The sequence below is a fragment of the Vitis riparia genome, chromosome 14, assembly GCF_004353265.1.
Source record: "Vitis riparia cultivar Riparia Gloire de Montpellier isolate 1030 chromosome 14, EGFV_Vit.rip_1.0, whole genome shotgun sequence".
Taxonomy (NCBI): domain Eukaryota; kingdom Viridiplantae; phylum Streptophyta; class Magnoliopsida; order Vitales; family Vitaceae; genus Vitis; species Vitis riparia.
This window is the reverse complement of record NC_048444.1, coordinates 29,326,707-29,346,845: the sequence shown is the minus strand read 5'-3', so window position 1 is coordinate 29,346,845 and position 20,139 is coordinate 29,326,707. Positions and strand designations below refer to the sequence as shown.

Here is a 20,139-nt window from a genome sequence, read left to right as displayed (position 1 = left end):
AAGTCCAAATACCCACTCTACTACAAGTATACATACAAAAACACAAACACAACCATTTTCTATTAAGGTATGCCATAAATCTCATATGCAATAATTATTGGTTGCAAGATTATTGATATGTAAATTCTAATTAAAGATTGCCTAAACCCAATTTTTCTCAAACACAATCATAATAAGTCCATAAGATGTAATTGATAAAAATACCATGTGCATAATAACATAAAGTGATAAATAGAAATAAATTTGTTCATCTTGGAAGAAAAAACAATATCTTTAAACAAAACATTTTGTTAATCTCGTTTCCATATAGGAGTAGGAAATTTTATAAATCTTATCACATGACATTTCTTATGAGATCCCATGAATTCTTAGATTGGCAAAAAACAAACAAATGTCTTACATTTATCTTAGAAGCAAGAAAAACAAAATTTGAAGAGCATCTTTGACTGTTTGATGGTAGTTTTAGGAGTTCTTAGAAAAGTTTTTACAATAGAAGTGATCTCGATAAAAATGATATAAGCTAAAATTGCTTTTATAAAAATCACTCTTGAATCCAAGCCATTGTAAGGATCTTATAAGCATGCCCTGTGGTGAAAAGTTGTTAATTCTTTTAGCAAAAGTCAATTGCCCATTCCTTAATTTCTCATATACCATTTGCTTTATTTTCATGTGTTAGATTACTTATTTGATTGAAAAACTTAAACTATTAGGTAATGTTGAATGAACAATGTACATATCAAGTTGACTAAGACTACCCTAATATTATGTTCTCACAATCATATGTTTCCAATTAGAAGTGTGGACGAAAATGATTGGGGAGAAACTAAAAAGACTTCCATTGTCATGGTAAAACTACAAACTTGTTGCTTACAAATGTAAATACAAATGGTTGATGAAACCCAAAAAAGGATTAAAAAAATAACCAACTCAATATTTGTTTCTCTTTTTTGTTGCCAAACATAGCAATCTTTTCTATCCTTTTGAAGTAAGAAAGGACAATGTAAGTTAGTCATTGATCATTAATGGAGGAAAAATCAATTGTTTGTCCTTATCATCTTCTTTCTTAGGGGGGTATGCTCACCTTCAAAAACCAATTGCTCTTGCTAGGAAAAAAGAAGGGAGCCTCAGTGTATTATGGGAGTTCGGTATCATTAGAAAGAGGATAATGGTTGAATTATTCTTCTAGTATCATCCATGCCACACTAGCTCCTTGTTCCAGATAGTCTTTAGGTTATGTTTGGTTCTCGAAAATTTTGAGGGAAAATGTGAGAGAAAAAAAGTAGAGAGAAAAAGTGAAAGGAAAGAAAAAATGAAGGAAAATAAAGACTAGATTTAAAATCAATAAATTATTTTTATATGTTTCTTTAAACTCATTTCACTTATTTTTTTCCCTATTATATAAAGATGAAATAATTTTAAAATGTATAAATTTTTAATTAATTTTAATTATATTTGATTTTTTTTTTATGTGATTTCTATGGTGAAATCAAACATGATAAAATCATTTTCCTAAACATTTTTTTTTATTTCCCTTGTATTTTCTAGGATCCAAACATAGCCTTAGTTTCCAACATCAATGGGAGGGTGGAAGTGTTGTCCCATTCAGCACTAAAGCTTTCATGGGATCAATGCAACTGTGAGATAATGACTCGTATGAACTACCAATGAAAGAACCAACAGATGGGGTTGTTGGTCTAGCATCCAACATGATATTTTTTTTAGTGTCCCAACACTTCCATGGCTTCATCAATGGAGCAAGTAACTTTTGTTTCAGTATTTCATTGATTAGGAGGTCTGTTGCTTAAGTCATTGTTGTCATTGTTTTAGTATCTAGCAAGCCATCCATAAGGCATTATTCTAAGTTCTTTAGCGACTTTGTGAATTGATAAATAGAGCAAGTGTTTTGCGTCTTGGTGTTATGGTAAAGGTTAGATTACAACATTATTCCGAAACTATAACATCATTGTTCTAGAATTTTATCACCCTAGAGCCACAATATTCTAATGCTCTAGAAAATTGTTCTAAGACAATGTTCCAAAACAAGATTTTGTCAGCTTAATCAGTATTCAGAGCAATAATACTATTGCCTCAGAGTAGTGAGCCAATGTTGTTGAGCAATAAAAGAAATGGAAGTGAAACTACATTCATGCAATAGATATTTATGCTATTGCTTATGAATTTGGAAATTATATTTTAAATAAGCTTTTATGAAAAATAAGGGTAATTTTGATATTTTCAAAAAATTTATTAAAAATTTTATATTTACAATCATTTCTTCTAAGGCATTTTTTTTCCCTCAAACTTCTTTCTCACACATAATAATAATAATAAAAAAAGTTTGAGGTAAGAATAATTTTTATTGGAAATCATGCTTAACTTGTGGCAAACTATTGTCACTCGTGCATAAGGCATAAGCTCTAACTCGGTATCCATAATTATCATCAACTTCCACACCTTTGACATACATGATATAAGACTACAAACATCCTGAAAATGTAGAAATGTAGCCACTAAATCCACATGATCATCTTATGACCTTTTTTTTTTTTTTCTTATAATGATCTAGTTGCAATAATCATTTCCATTACAACGATGTAATTGCAATAATCATTTTCTCATCCCATACTATCAATGCATAGTCGAAAAAAGATGGATCCTTACAAGTAGATGGATTATTCTTCTTAAAAGACATCAACCTTTCTTTTGGCTTCACCTTCTATTGGAGGGAATGAAATGTAACATTTAGAGTAACTAATTCCATCACCTAGAGGACTTCCCCTACCCTACCTGTAGACCACTTTGTTCAAGCTTCGTGATCTCCCTCATTGGTTTGACCAACAAACAGAGAGTGGGCAAATGTTCCTAAGAACTTGTGGTTGGCAGTTAGCACGTCTAAGAGCAAGCACCGACCCTATGTTAAACTCTTTTTGGTACCTTAACTCAAAATTAATCGTGTACTTCTTGTGTTTACAGTTAGATGTCTATTTAAGTGTTGACATCAAATTCCTTATGGCAGAGCCCGCTCTTGATGTAGAGGAATTATTGGACAGTTTTCTCAACTAATTCAGAAGTCCTTCTTTCAATTGATTCAATTACTGATACAAATGTTGTCTACTCACAAACATTCTCATATCATACAAAATTTACTGGAAAGCTAGACGTTGGATGTGCAGATTTTTCTCATTTACCTATCAAAGATTTTGCTAACATTGCAATTGACATTGTCTTACCACCTATTCCATACCATGGGTCTATGTCTTCATCTCATATTCTTCATGATAAATTCTATTTTTCTTCGCTAAGGACAAACTCGCTTTCTATCAATCACCTTGCAACTAACCATTTTCGTGTCATCTTTTCTTCTTCTCAGTGTCTTATCCAAGATCAACGCATGGGAAAGATCGTTGGCTGGTTGGGAAAGCTATAATAGCCTCATTAGACCATACATTTTTATTGGTATAAATAGGTAGGAGCATAAACTAAAACATTCAGGAACTACAAAGATAGTTATTAAATCGTTAGCACCGCATAAAAACATTCCTCATAGAGTAGCTATTAATACAAATAAAAGAAACTCTGTTATAGTCATTTTTGTATATTCAATGTGTTCTACGATTGGGGAATACAATACGTATAGTTAAACATATTAAAAATTAGATAGAAGTTACAATTAACTTCAAGCCTTATTTAACAAAAAAAAAGTTAGGATAAGTTGGAAGTGATGAATCCGCAATCAAGGCAGTAGCATGGTATTATGTCAATTGTTGCCTACTAACTAGCTTAGTGCTTAGGGACCTCTTGTGGAAGTGTTCCATAATGCTTTCATTACCCATTTTCCCTTAATCTTGATTCTGAAGAGGGACTTAATAGAGTTTTCTCCAATGAGGGTCTTTAAAGGGATTGTGCAACCTTCAATCTTACACAAAGAGATCTCATATGCACAAGGCAGTCTATGAATCTATCAACACTCGCATCCACAAGTAGAGACATCTATTCCAAAATTTCTATAAAAAAATTTCCTTTATCAATCAGAATACTTATGCAACTTTGTCTTTATTTCAATGTGTTGTATCAATAACATGTCATGGATTTTGAGCTCGGAACCCTTAAAATAACTTTGAGATGTGTCCTATTGTTATTATACAAAATAAGAAATCATCTTTTCACATTTTAATCCATATCATGTGATTAAAAATATTTATTATTTTATGTACTTTTAGACCAAAGGTAGTATCCAAAGACTTCATTTTAATGATATAAATATTATTTTTAATTTGATTGTTTGTCATTTCAAGTCGAAAGTATATAAAATTTAAATTATTCTTAGAAGGTTCTTTTCTTTCTTTTTTTCAGACTTCCGGACCAAATTATATTTTTCCCATGATCTTTGAGATCTACAAAGAATCCTAAATGGACAAAAATATCCCTTCAGTTTTTTCTCAAAAATTTATTTGACGTGAGATAAGCATATAAAAGTTTATAAATTATCATGTTCCCCGTTATCAAGAAATGAACTTCATTTCTTCAGAATTAGGGATTGTTTCGACCCCTTTCGATTAGCCCTATAAAAAAAACTTCAAAGACTCAAAGAAAAAATAGAAGCCTTCTACATATTAAAAGTAACGCAACACCGTATGCTTGCAGGTCGCCCCTTCAATATCTTCATAAATTAGGAGTTGAAATAATACCCATTTCTAATGCCAGAGACTAACCACATGAACAATGCCATTGAATTGAGGGGTGTCATCCATTTGTTTCCATTCATTTTGAATAACCCACACCTTCCATCAAAACCCATGGAGGAGATGAGATCCACTGGAGGCAAATGAAGTGAGTTTCTAGGGTTTTGGCCCAAAATGCAGCTGGAAATCTACCACCTGTAAGGTGAAAATTGATTAATATGTGGCACCTACTCCTTACTAGCTCTCAGCATCAACCAGAAAGTAACCATGTCAACCGGCTGAAGTTAGGGTCTAATGACTCGAGTATATATATGGTTGGCATCAAGGAAAAACCTACATCCAAGTTCTTGTCAAAAAGAAGCTGCAAAACCTACGTTTTCTCATCTCAGTATCGGGGTTCTGAAAGATATGGATAGGAACCTTTAAATAAAACTTAATTTCCAGCAATTTACAAACAAAGAGGTTTTAACTTACCCAGACTTCTTAGCACACAAGGAAAAATTGAAAACAAGGAAACAGAAGTACAATGAGCCTTTTTGATATACCTTTGGGGCGAAGAGGCATGTACCATACTATGTTATACTACATCTGAGCTGCTGCTACTGCTGCTGTGCTTGGTTAAGACTTGAGGGAAGTAGGCAAAATGCCCTGCAATTTACCTCAATTTGGGTCTCTTGGGAAGACTGCCCCTGGTGCTTCTCTTTTCTGGTACCCGAGCCTTCCCAAAGGCTTTCATCTTCCTCCTCTTTCTCTCCTCTTCACTGTCAGATTCGTCCCCTTTCTCTCGATCAGCATTGCTTGCTTCCCTCTCCAACTCTTCCCATGTCTTTCCCTGCTCCTCCTCTGAGTCTCCGTCTGAGTCCTCCTCATCATCATCCTCGGATTCCACCAATGACTCACTGTCATCAGCCTCCTCTTCTGATCCTGTGTCTGACTGCACATCTGAAGGCTCATACCCTTGGTCGGACTCCTGTGAGTTCTCGGAATCTGAATCACTAACTTCCAAGTTCAAAAATTCCCATCCGCCATCCTCAATGAACTTTTCTGGATCTTCAGTTATAGTCTTCAGTATAGGTCGCCAGTTCAGATTCAACCTGCTCTCGTAATATTTGAGATCAGTTGTGTCGAGCCACTCCTTGATGCCATCTAGTGATGTGGAAGGGATTGAGTCAATCCTAAGTACATCCCTCTTGAAGTCCTTGAAAACAATTGTCATATCAAAATTCTTTTGCCCGAGACCAACTCTCTCCAGGTTAACTATCTCAATCTCGCTTAGGGTGATTACAAGGAAGGGTGTCTCAATCAGCTCAACCAGACAGCTAGAAGTTGGGACAATAAAAGCCGAGGCTTTGTGAGGTACCCCATGGAAGCCAAGCTCTCTAAGAGGCTGATCAAACTCAAGGTCAAGCCCTTTAAATTGTGGTTGCCCCCATAGATCGTTAACCCGGTTCACAAAGTTTTGGAAGTCCATGTTAATTTTATTTTTTCGATCCCTCTCCCGCTGCTCTTCCTCAATCTCATCCGGGTCATAGGCTGATCTCTTTCCACCTCCCAGTGTCTGGACCACATCCATCACCTCAACAAAGAATTGCACATCTTTGGTTTTCTTGTTTCCCACCATGATGTGATTGTGGAGATGGAAGTGCAGGAGAGTGATCATTTCCTTCTCTGCTGGCTGGAAGAATGCATGTTTGATGTTACCGTACATAATGTCCACACGTTCATCAGGCCTTGAGGTAGAATATCGGAACCCATTTGTGTGGGATTCTAGTGAACCAGTTAGCTTCCTTCCACGACCACCAAAAGAGGGGCGGATCCAAAGATCAGACAATCTTATTGGCTTGAATCTGGTCCCTGCAAGTTGCAGCTTCTCTTGGGTAACTAACGTTGCTCTCTCAGCCCTTTCAGATTCCCTGGAGGCAACCTGCCGGCGGAGGGTTTTAATCTGCTGAACCACTTCACTTATGTGCCTAGGGTCCTTGGAGCGAAATGAAACCTCCTTGAGATAAATTGACCCTTGAAACTTCATGGAGTTGGAGTCATGAGGACTGAAAGGGGTGCCAGGTACATTGAAGATTATTCGGATATAACATGTTCGATTAGTGTCCTGCTGGCTGGAGACACTCTTCACAGTTGCAACATGGAAAGGCACCATGCTTCCATAAATTGGCAAGAGGATGGCTTCGTTCTTCTGGTCAACCTGAATCATCAATTCTTTTGGAGGGGGTAGATCATTGACATTCTTATATGCAATCAAATCTCCAGTGGCCTTCACTGCACCTCGATTATCCCCTGCCCCAGAACCTCCACCTGCAAGCCTCCTAGCAGTTTCTTCATTCTTCTGGCGGGCAAGTTCAGCCTGGTGCTGCCTCCGCAGCTCCTCCTTTGACATCTCCTGGTTATCAGACCTAAGTGTTGCCTTAGATGATACGGCCTCACCACCATTAGCCTCAGGTTTGACTTTTGGCCTCTCTTCTTCTTCTTCATCATCATCCTCATTGAATGAGTATGCTACATCCTTCACTGCTTTGGAACTTATAGAAGTCACAACTTCTGGGCCTTTTTCACCAACAATAACAGAATCTGCAAGCAGCACAGAAAATTTCTGGGTCTTTGGATTGTTGGTGTCTGTCTGCAAGTTCTGAAATCCCAGAGACACGTTGAAAACCATGCCTGGTTTTAATACCCGGTCATTCTTGGCATTAAGATTCAATCCTGATTCACGGAACTCAAGGCCAATTCCAGTTCCTGCAGATTTTGTCAAGTTGGAAACCAATTCAGGAGCATCCTTCTCAACCACTGCAAGTGCTGCTTGGTATGCAGCACTGACTTTGTTCCCAGGTTTCAAGGCACCAATTGCTGCTTCATGGGCTTTAAGGAGGACCTCATATGCCTTGCTCTGCATAGCATTTGCATCAATCAAGAAGGTCCGAGCAACATTAGAGCAATAGCTATTGTAGCGGGAACCAATGGCACAAATGATCACACTAGTTGAGTCATAGTAAAGATTCTCATCATTGCTTGAAGCACTTGGCCTGAGATCAAACTCCCCACCACTCTGAAAAATTGGAGGGTAACAAATATCAACATTCTCAGCTTTCAGCTTCACCTTAACTCTTGCAGGTTCCAATATAGCCTTCTCCGTGTCATCCATTAATGAAGAATGGGAAACCTTTTTTCCTCATCAATGACCTTTTCAAGCTTTGGGACCACAAAATGCTTCATGACTGATGAAGTCAAGAATGCAGCTTTCTTCACATTTGTTAGCTCAGTGCTGTCCTTCATAGCAAACAGATCTGAAAACCCATTTGTTATATCACTGAGCTGGAAATCTGCATTTTTTAATTTCTCAGTCCACATCTCCAAAAGTTTCCCTTCTGGAGCCTCCCTTCCTATGTGTCCAACCACAGGAGTATCATGAGAACTGGAATTTGTGCGAACAGCACGGAATATAGCATCCATTAGTCCAGTTCCATCATCACTTTTGGCCTTCACATGCATGACAACTTCCACACCAACAGCCTCCTTGGCAGATTTTCTCACAACTTCAAGCAGAGAGGCCTTTTTCTGGCTACACAAGAAATGAATTTGTTTCTTCATGAAAACCATTATTGTCTCTGGGAACTCATAACCAAGCAACCAAATGTTCAGTGCCGAGGATTTTAGGTACCGAAGATCATCCGAAGCTGGAGGTGTTGCTATTGCAAGAGCATCAGAAGAACCCCAAAGATCACTACTGTGTTCTTTCCAATGTGAATACAAAGTTTTCAACCGTTTAGTGAAGTTATCCAGATTGATAGCATAAGGACTGGCGGCTCCCGATGCCTTGCCATCTGAAGGTTTGGCATTACCATTTCGATGTTCAGCCATTGACAACGGTTCAAACACAGGGCTTCAACACTTTGTGTACTTGGATCAGCATAAACTGCGGAAATTAATAAATAATAATCAGTTCCCCTCCTCTCTCTCCATGAGAACTTCAGATTATAAGGAACAAACTAAACAAAAACTAATAGTAAAACTCCTAGCAATATTTACATTTAAAGGGCATCAAAATAACTTAAATCCACAACATAGCTTATTCATATGCCAATGAATCTGGAATCAAATCTAAATATATTTAAATTCCAGACCCCTCACACCCTCAAGTCCACAGAACAGTTAAAGCAAAGGTTTTGAATCCTGCAGCAATGGATTCCAAATCAATCCAAACCAGTGCATCCAAATGCAGCTTCACAGACAGTTGGGTTGTTGAAAAATGTTACAAAGAAAAATAATGAAAACTTGGAATCTAATAATATGTAGCGGCTGAAATGGGTATCATAGGATCCCAAATTTTTATTTATTTATTTATTTATTCAAATTTTCGTTCATTTCTAAGTAACCACTCAGACCATTAGATCAAAATTTTAAACTTTTATGCCAGCCCCAAGCAACACCTCTGTGTTCGCACTTATGCACAAATATCATGCAGAATAGAATAACTTGGAATCTTCCGAAAGTCCATAATCCAATTGGTGAAATGCCACTTAAGATTACGAAAATAGAAAAATTTGAGAAATAATAAAATAAAATAAAATAAAATTTCACCCTTTAAAAAGGCAAAAGCCTCGCCTTCTCAGGTCGCAAAAAAGAAAAACCTAAAAATTCAAAATTTTTAACGCTTTTCCTTTCACCACTTTTTCTACGAAAATTTGCACATTTCCTCAGCATCCAAACAATGAAACAAAACATAATCAAAAGTGATGTCAAACAACCCAATACAAATAGATTACCATAAACGAATCCACAAAACGATTCCCAATCAATTCTTCATCTTTGCTCTTGATCCACCATTTCTGCCACCAAAACACTGAAATTTGAAGTCAAATTTCAGTTTGCAAGCTTCTGAATCTGAAAATAATAACAATAACAGCAAAAAAAAAAAAAAAACCAAAAATGAAGATAACAATACCGCTCACATTCCCACTAAAAAGCCCCAAGATTGTGGAATTAGTTACCGCTTTTCTCGAGCCTTTGGGACTCTAAAACTGATCGAAAAATAAAAACTTAGGGTTAGGGTTTGGCGAACTTCACAAATGGGAGAAGGTGAAGGGAGAAAAACTGGATAAAAAAAGTGACTCTAAAGACAACGAAAGAGAAAACATTTGATAAATGAAAGAGGGAAATCGAAGAAACACGAAGAGAAAATCGAAGATTTTGAGAGAAACTGAGAGAACTGTTGAGAATTGGAGGAGTAGACAATGGCGAAGATCGAACGAAGCTAAAGAGCGGATTGGAGTCGAGCCCTTGGAAAACGATTTATATAGGAGTGGATAATTACCATAGATACCCCTCACTTTCCATGAATTTACTGAAAATGCCACCCTAGGTGCGAAATTACGAAAACACCCCTTTCCGCCTATAAATATGCCCAAATCGAATAGCCCCAAGTTCCAGGTAGGGGGATATGGAGCTTCCTTCGCCTCCAAGCTCGGTTTTTTAGAGAGAGAAAGTGAACCTTCGATATCGGTTTCTTGATTTTTTTATTTTTTTTTTCATTCACTATTACCGGTGAGAAAATTTGCATCTTATAAGTATAGTATTTGTTTGTTTGCTGGGAATTCCTAAAACCCTAATCCTAATATGACTGTACCTCAAAAAACCTAAGCTTCCCAATCAAATTTCTTCGTCATTCGTACTTTTCCTTTTGTTTTTACTGTTCTAGCATGAGCTTTTTTGCCTTAGATTTTTTTACTTGTGCTATCACTCTCATTGTTCAGTCAGGCATTCAATTTTTGTAATGGGTGTATCACACTATTTTCAAATTGTTCATTTCAATACACGCCTGTGGTGTGGAATTTTACAAATTAAGGTTGAGACTCAATCATAGGTCTTGGGTACACCCATTTTAGTGATTGTTCTATATGATTCATAATTGGGGTGTATTTAGCTTCTTTGAGTTTTGCTTCCATTTTATTGGATGACATCGATGGTTGTAAGATTTATTATGTCTTTTTAAATTTCATGTTATCTATTCACAAAAACAGCTTAGATTGTGAATTATATTGATACTTGTTGGTGCTTTTCTTTTGAAGTTTTTTGTGAATGGCGGGGGATCAGCCTATTGCTGTGAAAGATGCAGTACACAAGCTGCAACTGTTCCTTCTTGAAGGAATTCAAAATGAAAACCAACTATTTGCAGCTGGGTCTTTGATGTCCCGGAGTGACTATGAAGATGTTGTGACTGAGCGTACGATTGCAAATTTGTGTGGTTATCCTCTCTGCAGCAATTCTCTGCCATCAGAGAGGCTGCGGAAAGGCCATTACCGCATTTCGCTGAAGGAGCACAAGGTTTATGACCTCCATGAGACGTACATGTACTGCTCATCTGGTTGTGTGGTTAACAGCAGATCATTTGCAGGGAGTTTGCAGGAAGAGAGGTGCTCAGTTTTAAACTCAGAGAGAATTAATGGAATTCTGAGGTTGTTTGGGGAATCAAGCTTGGAATCCAATAAGATTTTGGGAAAACATGGGGATTTAGGGTTGTCGGAATTGAAGATACGTGAGAATGTTGAAAAGAAAGCTGGGGAAGTGTCTATGGAAGACTGGATTGGTCCATCAAATGCAATTGAAGGTTATGTTCCACAGAGGGATCGCAATTTGAAGCCCAAAAATATTAAAAATCGTAAAGAAGGTAAAGAAAGATGGAAAATGCATTTTATTAACATGGTGATCTGTTATCTCAATTTTCTGATACATGTGCAATCATCAGAATTATATATTCAAAAACCCACCCTTTTATTTGGTTGTAGGGTAAATGATTGGAAAAAAGAGGCATGGTTTTCAGTTCTATGCTTTTGATTGCTTTATAAAGAACTGCAGTCAACTAATCCAAATAGTTGTAATACATTTGGTCAAGGACTTTTGGTTTCTAATATTCATCATTATGGTTTCTTCCCCACCTCGTCCCATTTCTCAGAAATCATAAATAGTATAAATGGCTTGCTAATGTTTGATTGTTATCTTGGAGTTGCATTGTTTTAGTTTGTTCGAGGCATTTATTTTTTCTTCATTCACCAAAAAATGAGCTTGAATTGTATATTTCAGGGTCTAAATCTAGCAACTCCAAGATGGACAGTGGAAAAAAATTTGTGATTGATGAGATGGACTTTGTCAGTACCATAATCACCGAGGATGAGTACAGCATTTCAAAAAGCTCTAAAGGTTTGAAAGACACTACTTCCCATGCAAAATCAAAAGAACCAAAAGAAAAGGCAAGCATAGGGGATCAGCTTTCCATGTTAGAAAAGTCAGCTCCTCCTATACAGAATGATTCTGAAAGTAAATTAAGAGAATCAAAAGGGAGGAGTAGGGTTATTTTCAAAGATGAGTTCAGCACTGCGGAAGTTCCTTCAGTTCCCAGCCAAAGTGGTTCTGAGTTAAATGGTGTGAAAGGGAAGGAGGAATATCATACTGAAAATGCAGCACAATTGGGTCCCACCAAGCCAAAATCCTCTCTGAAACCTTCAGGTGGAAAAAAAGTAACTCGCTCTGTTACTTGGGCTGATGAGAAAATGGATGGTGCAGACAGTAGAGATTTTTGTAAAGTGAGGGAATTGGAGATCAAGAAAGAAGATCCTAATGGGTTAGGGGATATAGATGTGGGAGATGATGATAATGCTTTAAGATTTACATCAGCAGAAGCATGTGCAATAGCATTGAGCCAGGCAGCAGAAGCTGTTGCATCTGGAGAAACTGATATGACTGATGCTGGTACTCCATTACACTCTTTTTTTAGATTTCTACGCTTACCTTTTTGGTTTTAAGTGGCTAACTACATGAAGGTTTTTGGCTATTTGCACATTCTCTTTGTTTTGATTTCCAGTGTCTGAAGCTGGAATTATCATATTGCCACATCCACGTGATATGGATGAAGGGGAATCTCTAAAGGATGCTGATTTGCTTGAACCTGAACCAGTTCCTTTGAAGTGGCCAATAAAACCTGGAATTTCACATTCAGATATATTTGATTCTGATGATTCTTGGTATGATACGCCACCAGAAGGGTTCAGTTTGACTGTAAGTTCCTTGTTCAACTTATTGCAATTTCTATTGTTTCTAACCATTTTAAGTTATGCTTGAGTTCACATCCTTTTGGTATCTTTCAGTTGTCACCATTTGCAACAATGTGGATGGCACTCTTTGCATGGATAACATCATCTTCTATTGCTTATATATATGGACGGGATGAAAGTTTCCATGAGGAGTATTTATCAGTTAACGGAAGGGAGTATCCCAAAAAAATTATTTTGACTGATGGCCGTTCTTCTGAAATTAAGCAAACTCTAGCGGGTTGTCTGGCTCGGGCTTTGCCTGGACTTGTTGCAGATCTCAGATTGCCAATACCAGTGTCAAATCTGGAGCAGGGAGTGGTATTAATTCTGAACTCGTCATTGTGTTTAACACTTTTGTGTTATATGATGAAGGAACTTGCACCAGGTCATCCTCATAATTGGATTAAGAAAGATGAATGTTGATTCAGATCTTTGGGAAATATTTTTGTTTTTTACATTTTAACTCTGCAAGTTAAGTCTGAATTTTTTGGATGAGCTAAATTGCTGCATTTCTTAGTTTAACTCTGCAAGGATAAAGTCTAACTAAAAATGGTGTATGCTAGTGTTGGTTTCTTGTTGCTGAGATCCATGCTCGCATGGCTACCTTGAACAAAATCTACATTCAAGTTAGTTCTTTATTAATATCATCCATATTGTAGCCATTTGTGAATTCTCAGCCTTCATAACTCAAAACCATAAGATGACAGAAAAAGTAATTATTATGTTAGATTCTCTCACGTGCTTATAAAAAAAAAAGTTAAATTCTCTCACAAAAGAAAATAAAATAAAATAAAACATATTTTTCTTATGCCACAGCACATAGATTTGTGTTTCTTTTCCATTGGTTTTGTAGGCGAAACCAGCACTAATAATTTTATATGCAGGGGCGCTTGTTGGATACGATGTCTTTTGTTGATGCACTTCCATCATTCAGAATGAAACAGTGGCAAGTGATTGTTCTTTTGTTTATCGATGCCCTCTCTGTTTGTCGGATTCCTGCACTTACTCCACACATGACAAGTAGGAGGATGTTGTTTCCAAAGGTGAGAGCAACACTACAAAGTTTTTCTGTTATCTTCATTTATAATGGAAATAAATGAGAGATGCGTTAAGCATAACTCCTTGTAAGCTTTTGCTACCTTCATGAATCCTCAAATCTACATCTTGGAAATTGAGATCTGCATATCAACTAATTCTATGGATCCATTGAGCTAAACCACCAAGTCACTTTGGGTGATGATCTGCCTCCAGTGGATCAATTTACCCATTTCCCTTTTAACTGGAAGTTATAGACTCATTTGATTCTGGTGTTTGTGTTTAAGGATATGCACAAAGAATCATCAATTCTTGTATTGAAGACATTGACACAACTTTACACTTGAACACAGATTCATGATGTTGGACCCAATTCCAAACAACGCTACCTTCAACTCCCTAAAAAAATGAATAAATAAAACAAAAATCTAGATACGTGGACACTGGGTTTTGCATGTGAAAGGGCCATGGTCACTTACCTTTGCTAGATGGGTTCAAATGTCCATAATATCGACACCGCAATATCCTATTGTCCCCAAGCACCACTGCTTTCATAAATTTGTCAGTCAATGAAGAAAGTAACAAACATTTACTGGGTCCCAATAAAAAAATGCACCATAACCACATTCTTTAGCAAGTTCCAGAAACAAACAAAAGCGATCAGGCTTACAGCATCCGATCTGGTATCAAACCTTGTATTTTTGTGGTCATGCATGGTGTACTCAATGCAGGAATGCTAATTATTCATCTGCAGAAGTGTCCCACGCATCACTGTCTATTACATATGCACAAGATGTATCATGGCCTTGCAGTAGGGACTCTGAAGCTTCTTAAACCTTCTAGGGATTGTATTACCCAACCATTAAAGATGATTTCTAGCCACTCAACTTCTCCATAAGGATGTGAATATTTTAAGGTGACCGGTGGAGTAGGGGTATATGAGAGTGTCATATTTAGATTCATGGTACTTACAATGATGAAATTAGGATAAGGAACTTGCCTTTGTTGAATCCAAACTCAAGCATGCCTAGTTTTCTTTGCCTTCTTTTTCAGGAAAGAGAAAAATATAATGTTTGAACTGAAGAATAAAATACCTAGTTTTCTTTGCCTTCAGTTATCAATTGTTCTCAAAACAGATTTCTGAGAATTGTTCTAAAAACATAATGTTTTCTGGAAGCATATGTTAACATTACTTCACCCTTTTTTCTTGTGGCTAAACAGGTGTTCGATGCTGCTCAAGTAAGCGCAGAAGAATATGAAGTTATGAAGGATCTCATCATCCCTCTTGGCCGAGTACCTCAGTTCTCTGCACAAAGTGGGGGTTAAACAAAAATGTCAAGACTCCATCACTACAAGTACGCAGCTACTGCTACATAAATCGCTTTGCTCTCCTATCTGATTGATCTATATGCTTTTGAACATCATCTTTTCTGTAGCTGGGGGCTTGTTTTATTTTTCAACCACCCCCCCAACTAAAGATTGATGTGGGATTATTGGTTCAGCATGGACATTAAGCTAGTTAACCAGTGAATTTAAAACTCTGGTTAGGTTTTTCGGATAGGAGAAGAGAAAAAATGCATTTGGTGCTGCCTCTTGTACTATGCAGTAGGAATGGCAAGAGTTTAGATTTTGCCCAGAGTTTTTGTACATATACTGGAGCAGAATGAGTAATCTACTAGCTTTTGTTTCCAAAAGATAGCTCATGTTTCTAAACACAAACTCTTGATACTCAACTTCAAGGCAGTGTGTGAACAAGAATAAATCATTTTACTTTGTATTTTCAACTTATTTAATTTTTATATATCAAAGTTAAAATAAGAAAAATAAATTTGAAGTTGTATATAACAATAGTTTATTAATTTTATATTTATTTTTTTATATATTCTTCTTTTCTATTTTCTTTCTTTCGCCCTTTCCCTCAAATCTTTCCTAAACCAAATATAGTCTTTAATAAATTTGGATGGAAAACTATTTTTCTGAATTTTTTATGAAAAAAATGTGATTTTGTGAATAAATTTGAGATAGTTTTTGTAGTATTATGAAGGACAATTGGAAATATAAGTGCACAATGTTTTCATGGTGTCCTTTGGATACATTATTGTCTTTTGCTTTTAAAAATATAAAAATAAATTTCTTTAAAATTTTGAAAGCGATTTTTAAGATAAAAGATAAGTTCAATCCACGATAATCTAAATTTATCAGGAGACACCTGAAAAAAGTAAAATTAAAATAAAAGTTAAAGTTTTTTATTTTAAAAATAATAAATAAGAAGTGAATTTCAAAGTATTGACTTTTTTATTTTATTTTATTTTTTAAAAAAAAACTATTAATATTATTTTATAACATATAATAATCCTTAAAAGCTTAGCTTAAAAGGATAATGGTTTTTTAAAACTTGACATATTAAAAAAAAATATTTTTTAAATCTGTGAAAAATAATTTTTTTTATAAATATAAAGTAAGTTTATATTTTTCTATAAATTTTTTATATTTTATATAAGGTTACTATTATTTTTTATTTTAAAAAGGATGAAAAATTAGAAAGTGTATGATTGTGTTTTCACCTTTTTTTATTTGTACTTTTTAAAAATAAAAATGAATTTATATTTGGTTGTCGTAGAGGGAAAGCGAAATGTGGTTAAACAGATGGGGCCTTGGCAATGAAATTGCAAGGGAATCTTTTTTTGTTTTTTTATGGGTGGATGAGTAGAAGACTAGGAACCCAATTTTGTATTCTTTGTATTTTTCTAATCAAAGAGCTGTATCAGTCCACCCTCGCCTAGAAATTGAACGACCTAAGAAGAAGAAAGGGAGGAGTCATTGTTGAATTGAACAAAAATGGGGTAGACTTGAATCTTGTTCCTACATAATTCAATCAATTTGATGATTTGAGCTTTTTCTATTTAACCAAAAAACAAATATTGTCTTAATCATATATTTTCATTGTTCAATTCTTTTAAAACATGAAAAAACCAAGATATGTCCATTCTCCATCCAATAACAAAATAAAGTGGTTTTTCAAAGATTACTATAATTGTGGATTCATAATCTTAACCTCCCCATTGTTCTATCATTATATATAACTCATGAGCACTATGTATAACTCATACATTCATATATAAATCATTCTAAACTAAGTAACATAAATATCTCTAGAAGTTAGTCTATTTCTATTAACCAACTGGTGGAAGTAAGAAATTTGAGATATGTTTGGTGTTTCTTTTACCAATCATCTGAGTCTATGTTATATATTAATAGATTACCATCTCGAGGGTCATCCACTATGAAAAGACCTTGCATTGAAGGGTGATACGAAATCCTTGGTCGAACTCCTATTTACTTGCAGATCACAGTTACATAGGCAACACCTCAAGTCCAATTCCTATTTACTTGCAGATTACAATTACGTGGGCAACACCTCAACACCTGGCTTGCATGAAGTGAATAAAACATTGCAGAATTCAAAACTTCTATTTACTATCTCTCATGTCCTTTCTCAAATTAAACTCATCATTTGGTATCAAAGTCGTGTTTATTCATAGACACACGAGGGAAAACCAATGCTGAGTTTCGCAACGAGGTCAATGAAGCCTTGGCTTGACATGAGTTAAGTTTTGATCAGGTGAATGCCACTTTGCAGGCGGTTTTGATGGAGCTCCAAGCTTTGCGAGTAACTCGAAGTGTCAACCACCCTGACCAGAAATCAACCCCTTTGCACCAGATGGATCAGCCCACCACTCGCACACTGCTACCGCAACCACCAATACTGACCCACATTTCCAACAACACCTCAAGCTAAATTTTCCTAGATTCAATGGGAAAGACCTAGTCAGCTGGATCTACAAGGCTAAACAATATTTTGAGTTTCAGAACATTGCAGTTGAAACCTAAGTTCAATTTGTCTCCTTCCGTCTTGAAGGCATCGCACTCTAGTGGCACCATTGGTTGACGAAGTTTCAAGGACCCCTTTCTTGGAATAATTTCACCAAGACCATTCTCCTCAGGTTCGGTCTTACCGAATATGAAGACCCTTCTGAAGCATTGTCCCGCCTAAAGCAGACAACTACAGTGGCTGCATACCAGGAGGCATTTGAGAGACTCTCTCATTAGGTTGACGGATTACCTGAGCCATTTCTCATCGATTGCTTTATTGCAGGGCTGCGTGATGACATTCGCCTAGACGTCAAGATTAAGCAACCACACACACTTGTAAGCGCCATTGGAGTGGCAAGACTGATTGAAAAGCGCAATCTCCTTCAAAAGAAAACAGCAACTCCTAGTCGCATCCTAATGACGACGACGCTGCAGAAGGAACCCAACCTTTCTGCGGGAATTCTTAGACCCAATCCAAACCAGCGGTCCAACAATAGCTCAAATCCTTTCTTAGTGTCGGTTCGCCAAATCACCAGTCAGGAGGCTCGTGAGCGGAAGGAGAAGGGATTATGTTACTATTGCGACGAGAAATACTTTCAGGGACACCGATGCGAACGACCCCAGCTTTTTATGATCACAGATACACCACCAGAGGAGGAAGAAGCTCTAGACGACAACTAGCAGGGAACATAGGGGATTAACACCTTACCCGAGATATCATTCCATGCCATTACCGAAGGTGAACACCCGTAGACCCTCCATGTTCTATGCCAATTGAAGAACAAAGACCTAACTGTCTTGATCGACGACGGCAACACTCATAATTTCATCAATCAAATGGTTGTCTCTAGATTCGGATTGCCAGTTGTAAGGGAGAAGAAACTCTAGGTGATCGTGGTGAATCGAGTGCATGAGGCAATGTCCAGGACTTACTCTCACCATCCAAGAAATTCCTATCACTGCAGACTACTACATCCTATCAGTGGCAGCTTGTTAAGTGGTCTTGGGGTCCAAAGTGGTTGGAAACTCTAGGTCCAATTGAATCAGACTATAAGGCTCTCACTATGTCATTCAAATTGGGAGGCGCCAGGCACACTCTCCATGGGTTAAGACCCACTGCTGGAATTTTTAAGATTGAGGCTTTGGATGACAGGGAATGTACAAATCTACGGGACATAGGATTTTTTTTCAAATTATTCCTGCCCATAACCAGTCCCCTTCACATCGGCGACCGCTAGAAATTGAAGAGTTGTTGAACCAATATGCTCGGGTTTTCAAGAACCCAAACAACCTACCTCCCAAACGCCCACATGATCACCGAATTCCACTATAGCCCAACACCGAACCAGTCAGTGTGAGACCATACCGATATTCCTACTACCAGAAGGCAGAAATAGAGCGCATGGTGGTTGAACTCCTTCGTTCGGGACTGATTAGACCAAGCACTAGCCCTTTCTCCTCACTGGTGCTGTTAGTCAAAAAGGCATATGGATCTTGGAGGTTCTGTGTCGACTACAGGGCTTTGAACAATATCACCATCAAGGACAAGTACCCTATTCCAGTAATTGACGAGTTACTAGATGAGCTCCATGGGGCCATGTTCTTCTCTAAACTGGATTTAAGATTAGGATACCACCAAATCCGGATGCAAGTAGAAGATATTTTGAAGACTGCCTTCAAGACCCACGAAGGACACTATGAATTCGTGGTCATGCCCTTTGGGCTAACCAATGCCCCAACAACTTTTCAAGTCCTCATGAACGATCTCTTTTGTTCCCACCTCCAGAAATTCATCCTCGTATTCTTCGACGACATACTGGTATACTCTAAGTCTTGGAATGATCATTTATTGTATCTATATATTGTTTTTGATATATTGTCCATTAACCAACTATTTGTCAAAGAATCAAAATGTCAATTTGGAGTTACACAGGTCACCTACTTGGGCTATATTATTACAAAAAAAGGAGTATCCATTAACCCCGAGAAATTACAGGCAGTAGTCACTTGGCCTAAACCCACTACAACTAGAGAAGTACGTGGGTTCTTGAGCTTAGCAGGGTATTATCGAAAATTCATAAGCCATTTTGGTGGCATGACATCATCCTTAACCAAGCTCCTGACCAAGGACTAATTCGAGTGGAACAGTAAAGCAAAAGACGCCTTCCATAAATTAAAAGAGGCATTGACCAATCCACCAACCTTACATCTACCAGACTTCACTTAATGGTTCGTGATCGAATATGATGCAAGTGGGATTGGGATAGGGGCAATTCTCACTCAGTACAACCACCCCGTGGCTTATTTCAGCGACGCTTTAAAGGGATCAACTTTGGCACTATCCACCTATGAGAAAGAAATGCTAGCAGTTGTCAAGACAATAAAAAAGTGGCACCCCTACCTGCTGGGTAAACCATTCACAGTTCGCACTGATCATCGGAGCCTTAAATATA

The 20,139-nt window shown here is 37.0% G+C and overlaps 2 protein-coding genes across 3 annotated transcripts; one reads left to right on the top strand and one right to left on the bottom strand.

Annotated features, from left to right (window-relative positions):
• Positions 1 to 5,079: 5,079 nt before the first annotated feature.
• On the bottom strand, positions 5,080 to 9,949 carry LOC117930020 (FACT complex subunit SPT16-like). The gene is given in 4 exon segments (XM_034850467.1): positions 5,080 to 7,856; positions 7,859 to 8,607; positions 9,458 to 9,534; positions 9,637 to 9,949. Coding segments are annotated over 2 exon segments (3,213 nt in total). The 5' UTR covers positions 8,553 to 8,607; positions 9,458 to 9,534; positions 9,637 to 9,949; the 3' UTR covers positions 5,080 to 5,337.
• A 183-nt stretch (positions 9,950 to 10,132) lies between these two features.
• On the top strand, positions 10,133 to 15,507 carry LOC117930868 (putative RNA polymerase II subunit B1 CTD phosphatase RPAP2 homolog). Of its 2 annotated transcripts, XM_034851629.1 has the most exons (7): positions 10,133 to 10,235; positions 10,760 to 11,358; positions 11,772 to 12,437; positions 12,550 to 12,743; positions 12,833 to 13,096; positions 13,663 to 13,821; positions 15,035 to 15,507. In XM_034851629.1, the coding sequence occupies exons 2-7, from the start codon at positions 10,770 to 10,772 to the stop codon at positions 15,137 to 15,139; spliced, it is 1,977 nt and encodes a 658-aa protein (XP_034707520.1). In that variant the 5' UTR covers positions 10,133 to 10,235; positions 10,760 to 10,769; the 3' UTR covers positions 15,140 to 15,507. The 2 variants fall into 2 exon arrangements, with proteins under 2 accessions (XP_034707520.1, XP_034707519.1); XM_034851628.1 differs by lacking the exon at positions 10,133 to 10,235 and having other exon boundaries at positions 10,669 to 11,358.
• Positions 15,508 to 20,139: the final 4,632 nt, after the last annotated feature.

Bases quoted from the DNA above. Each gene is read 5' to 3' on its own strand.
- LOC117930868 (XM_034851629.1), top strand. From the start codon at position 10,770: ATGGCGGGGGATCAGCCTATTGCTGTGAAAGATGCAGTACACAAGCTG. The intron at 12,744-12,832 runs GTAAGTTCCTTG...GGTATCTTTCAG, and splicing joins CAGAAGGGTTCAGTTTGACT to TTGTCACCATTTGCAACAAT. The intron at 13,097-13,662 runs GTATTAATTCTG...TTTTATATGCAG, and splicing joins CAAATCTGGAGCAGGGAGTG to GGGCGCTTGTTGGATACGAT.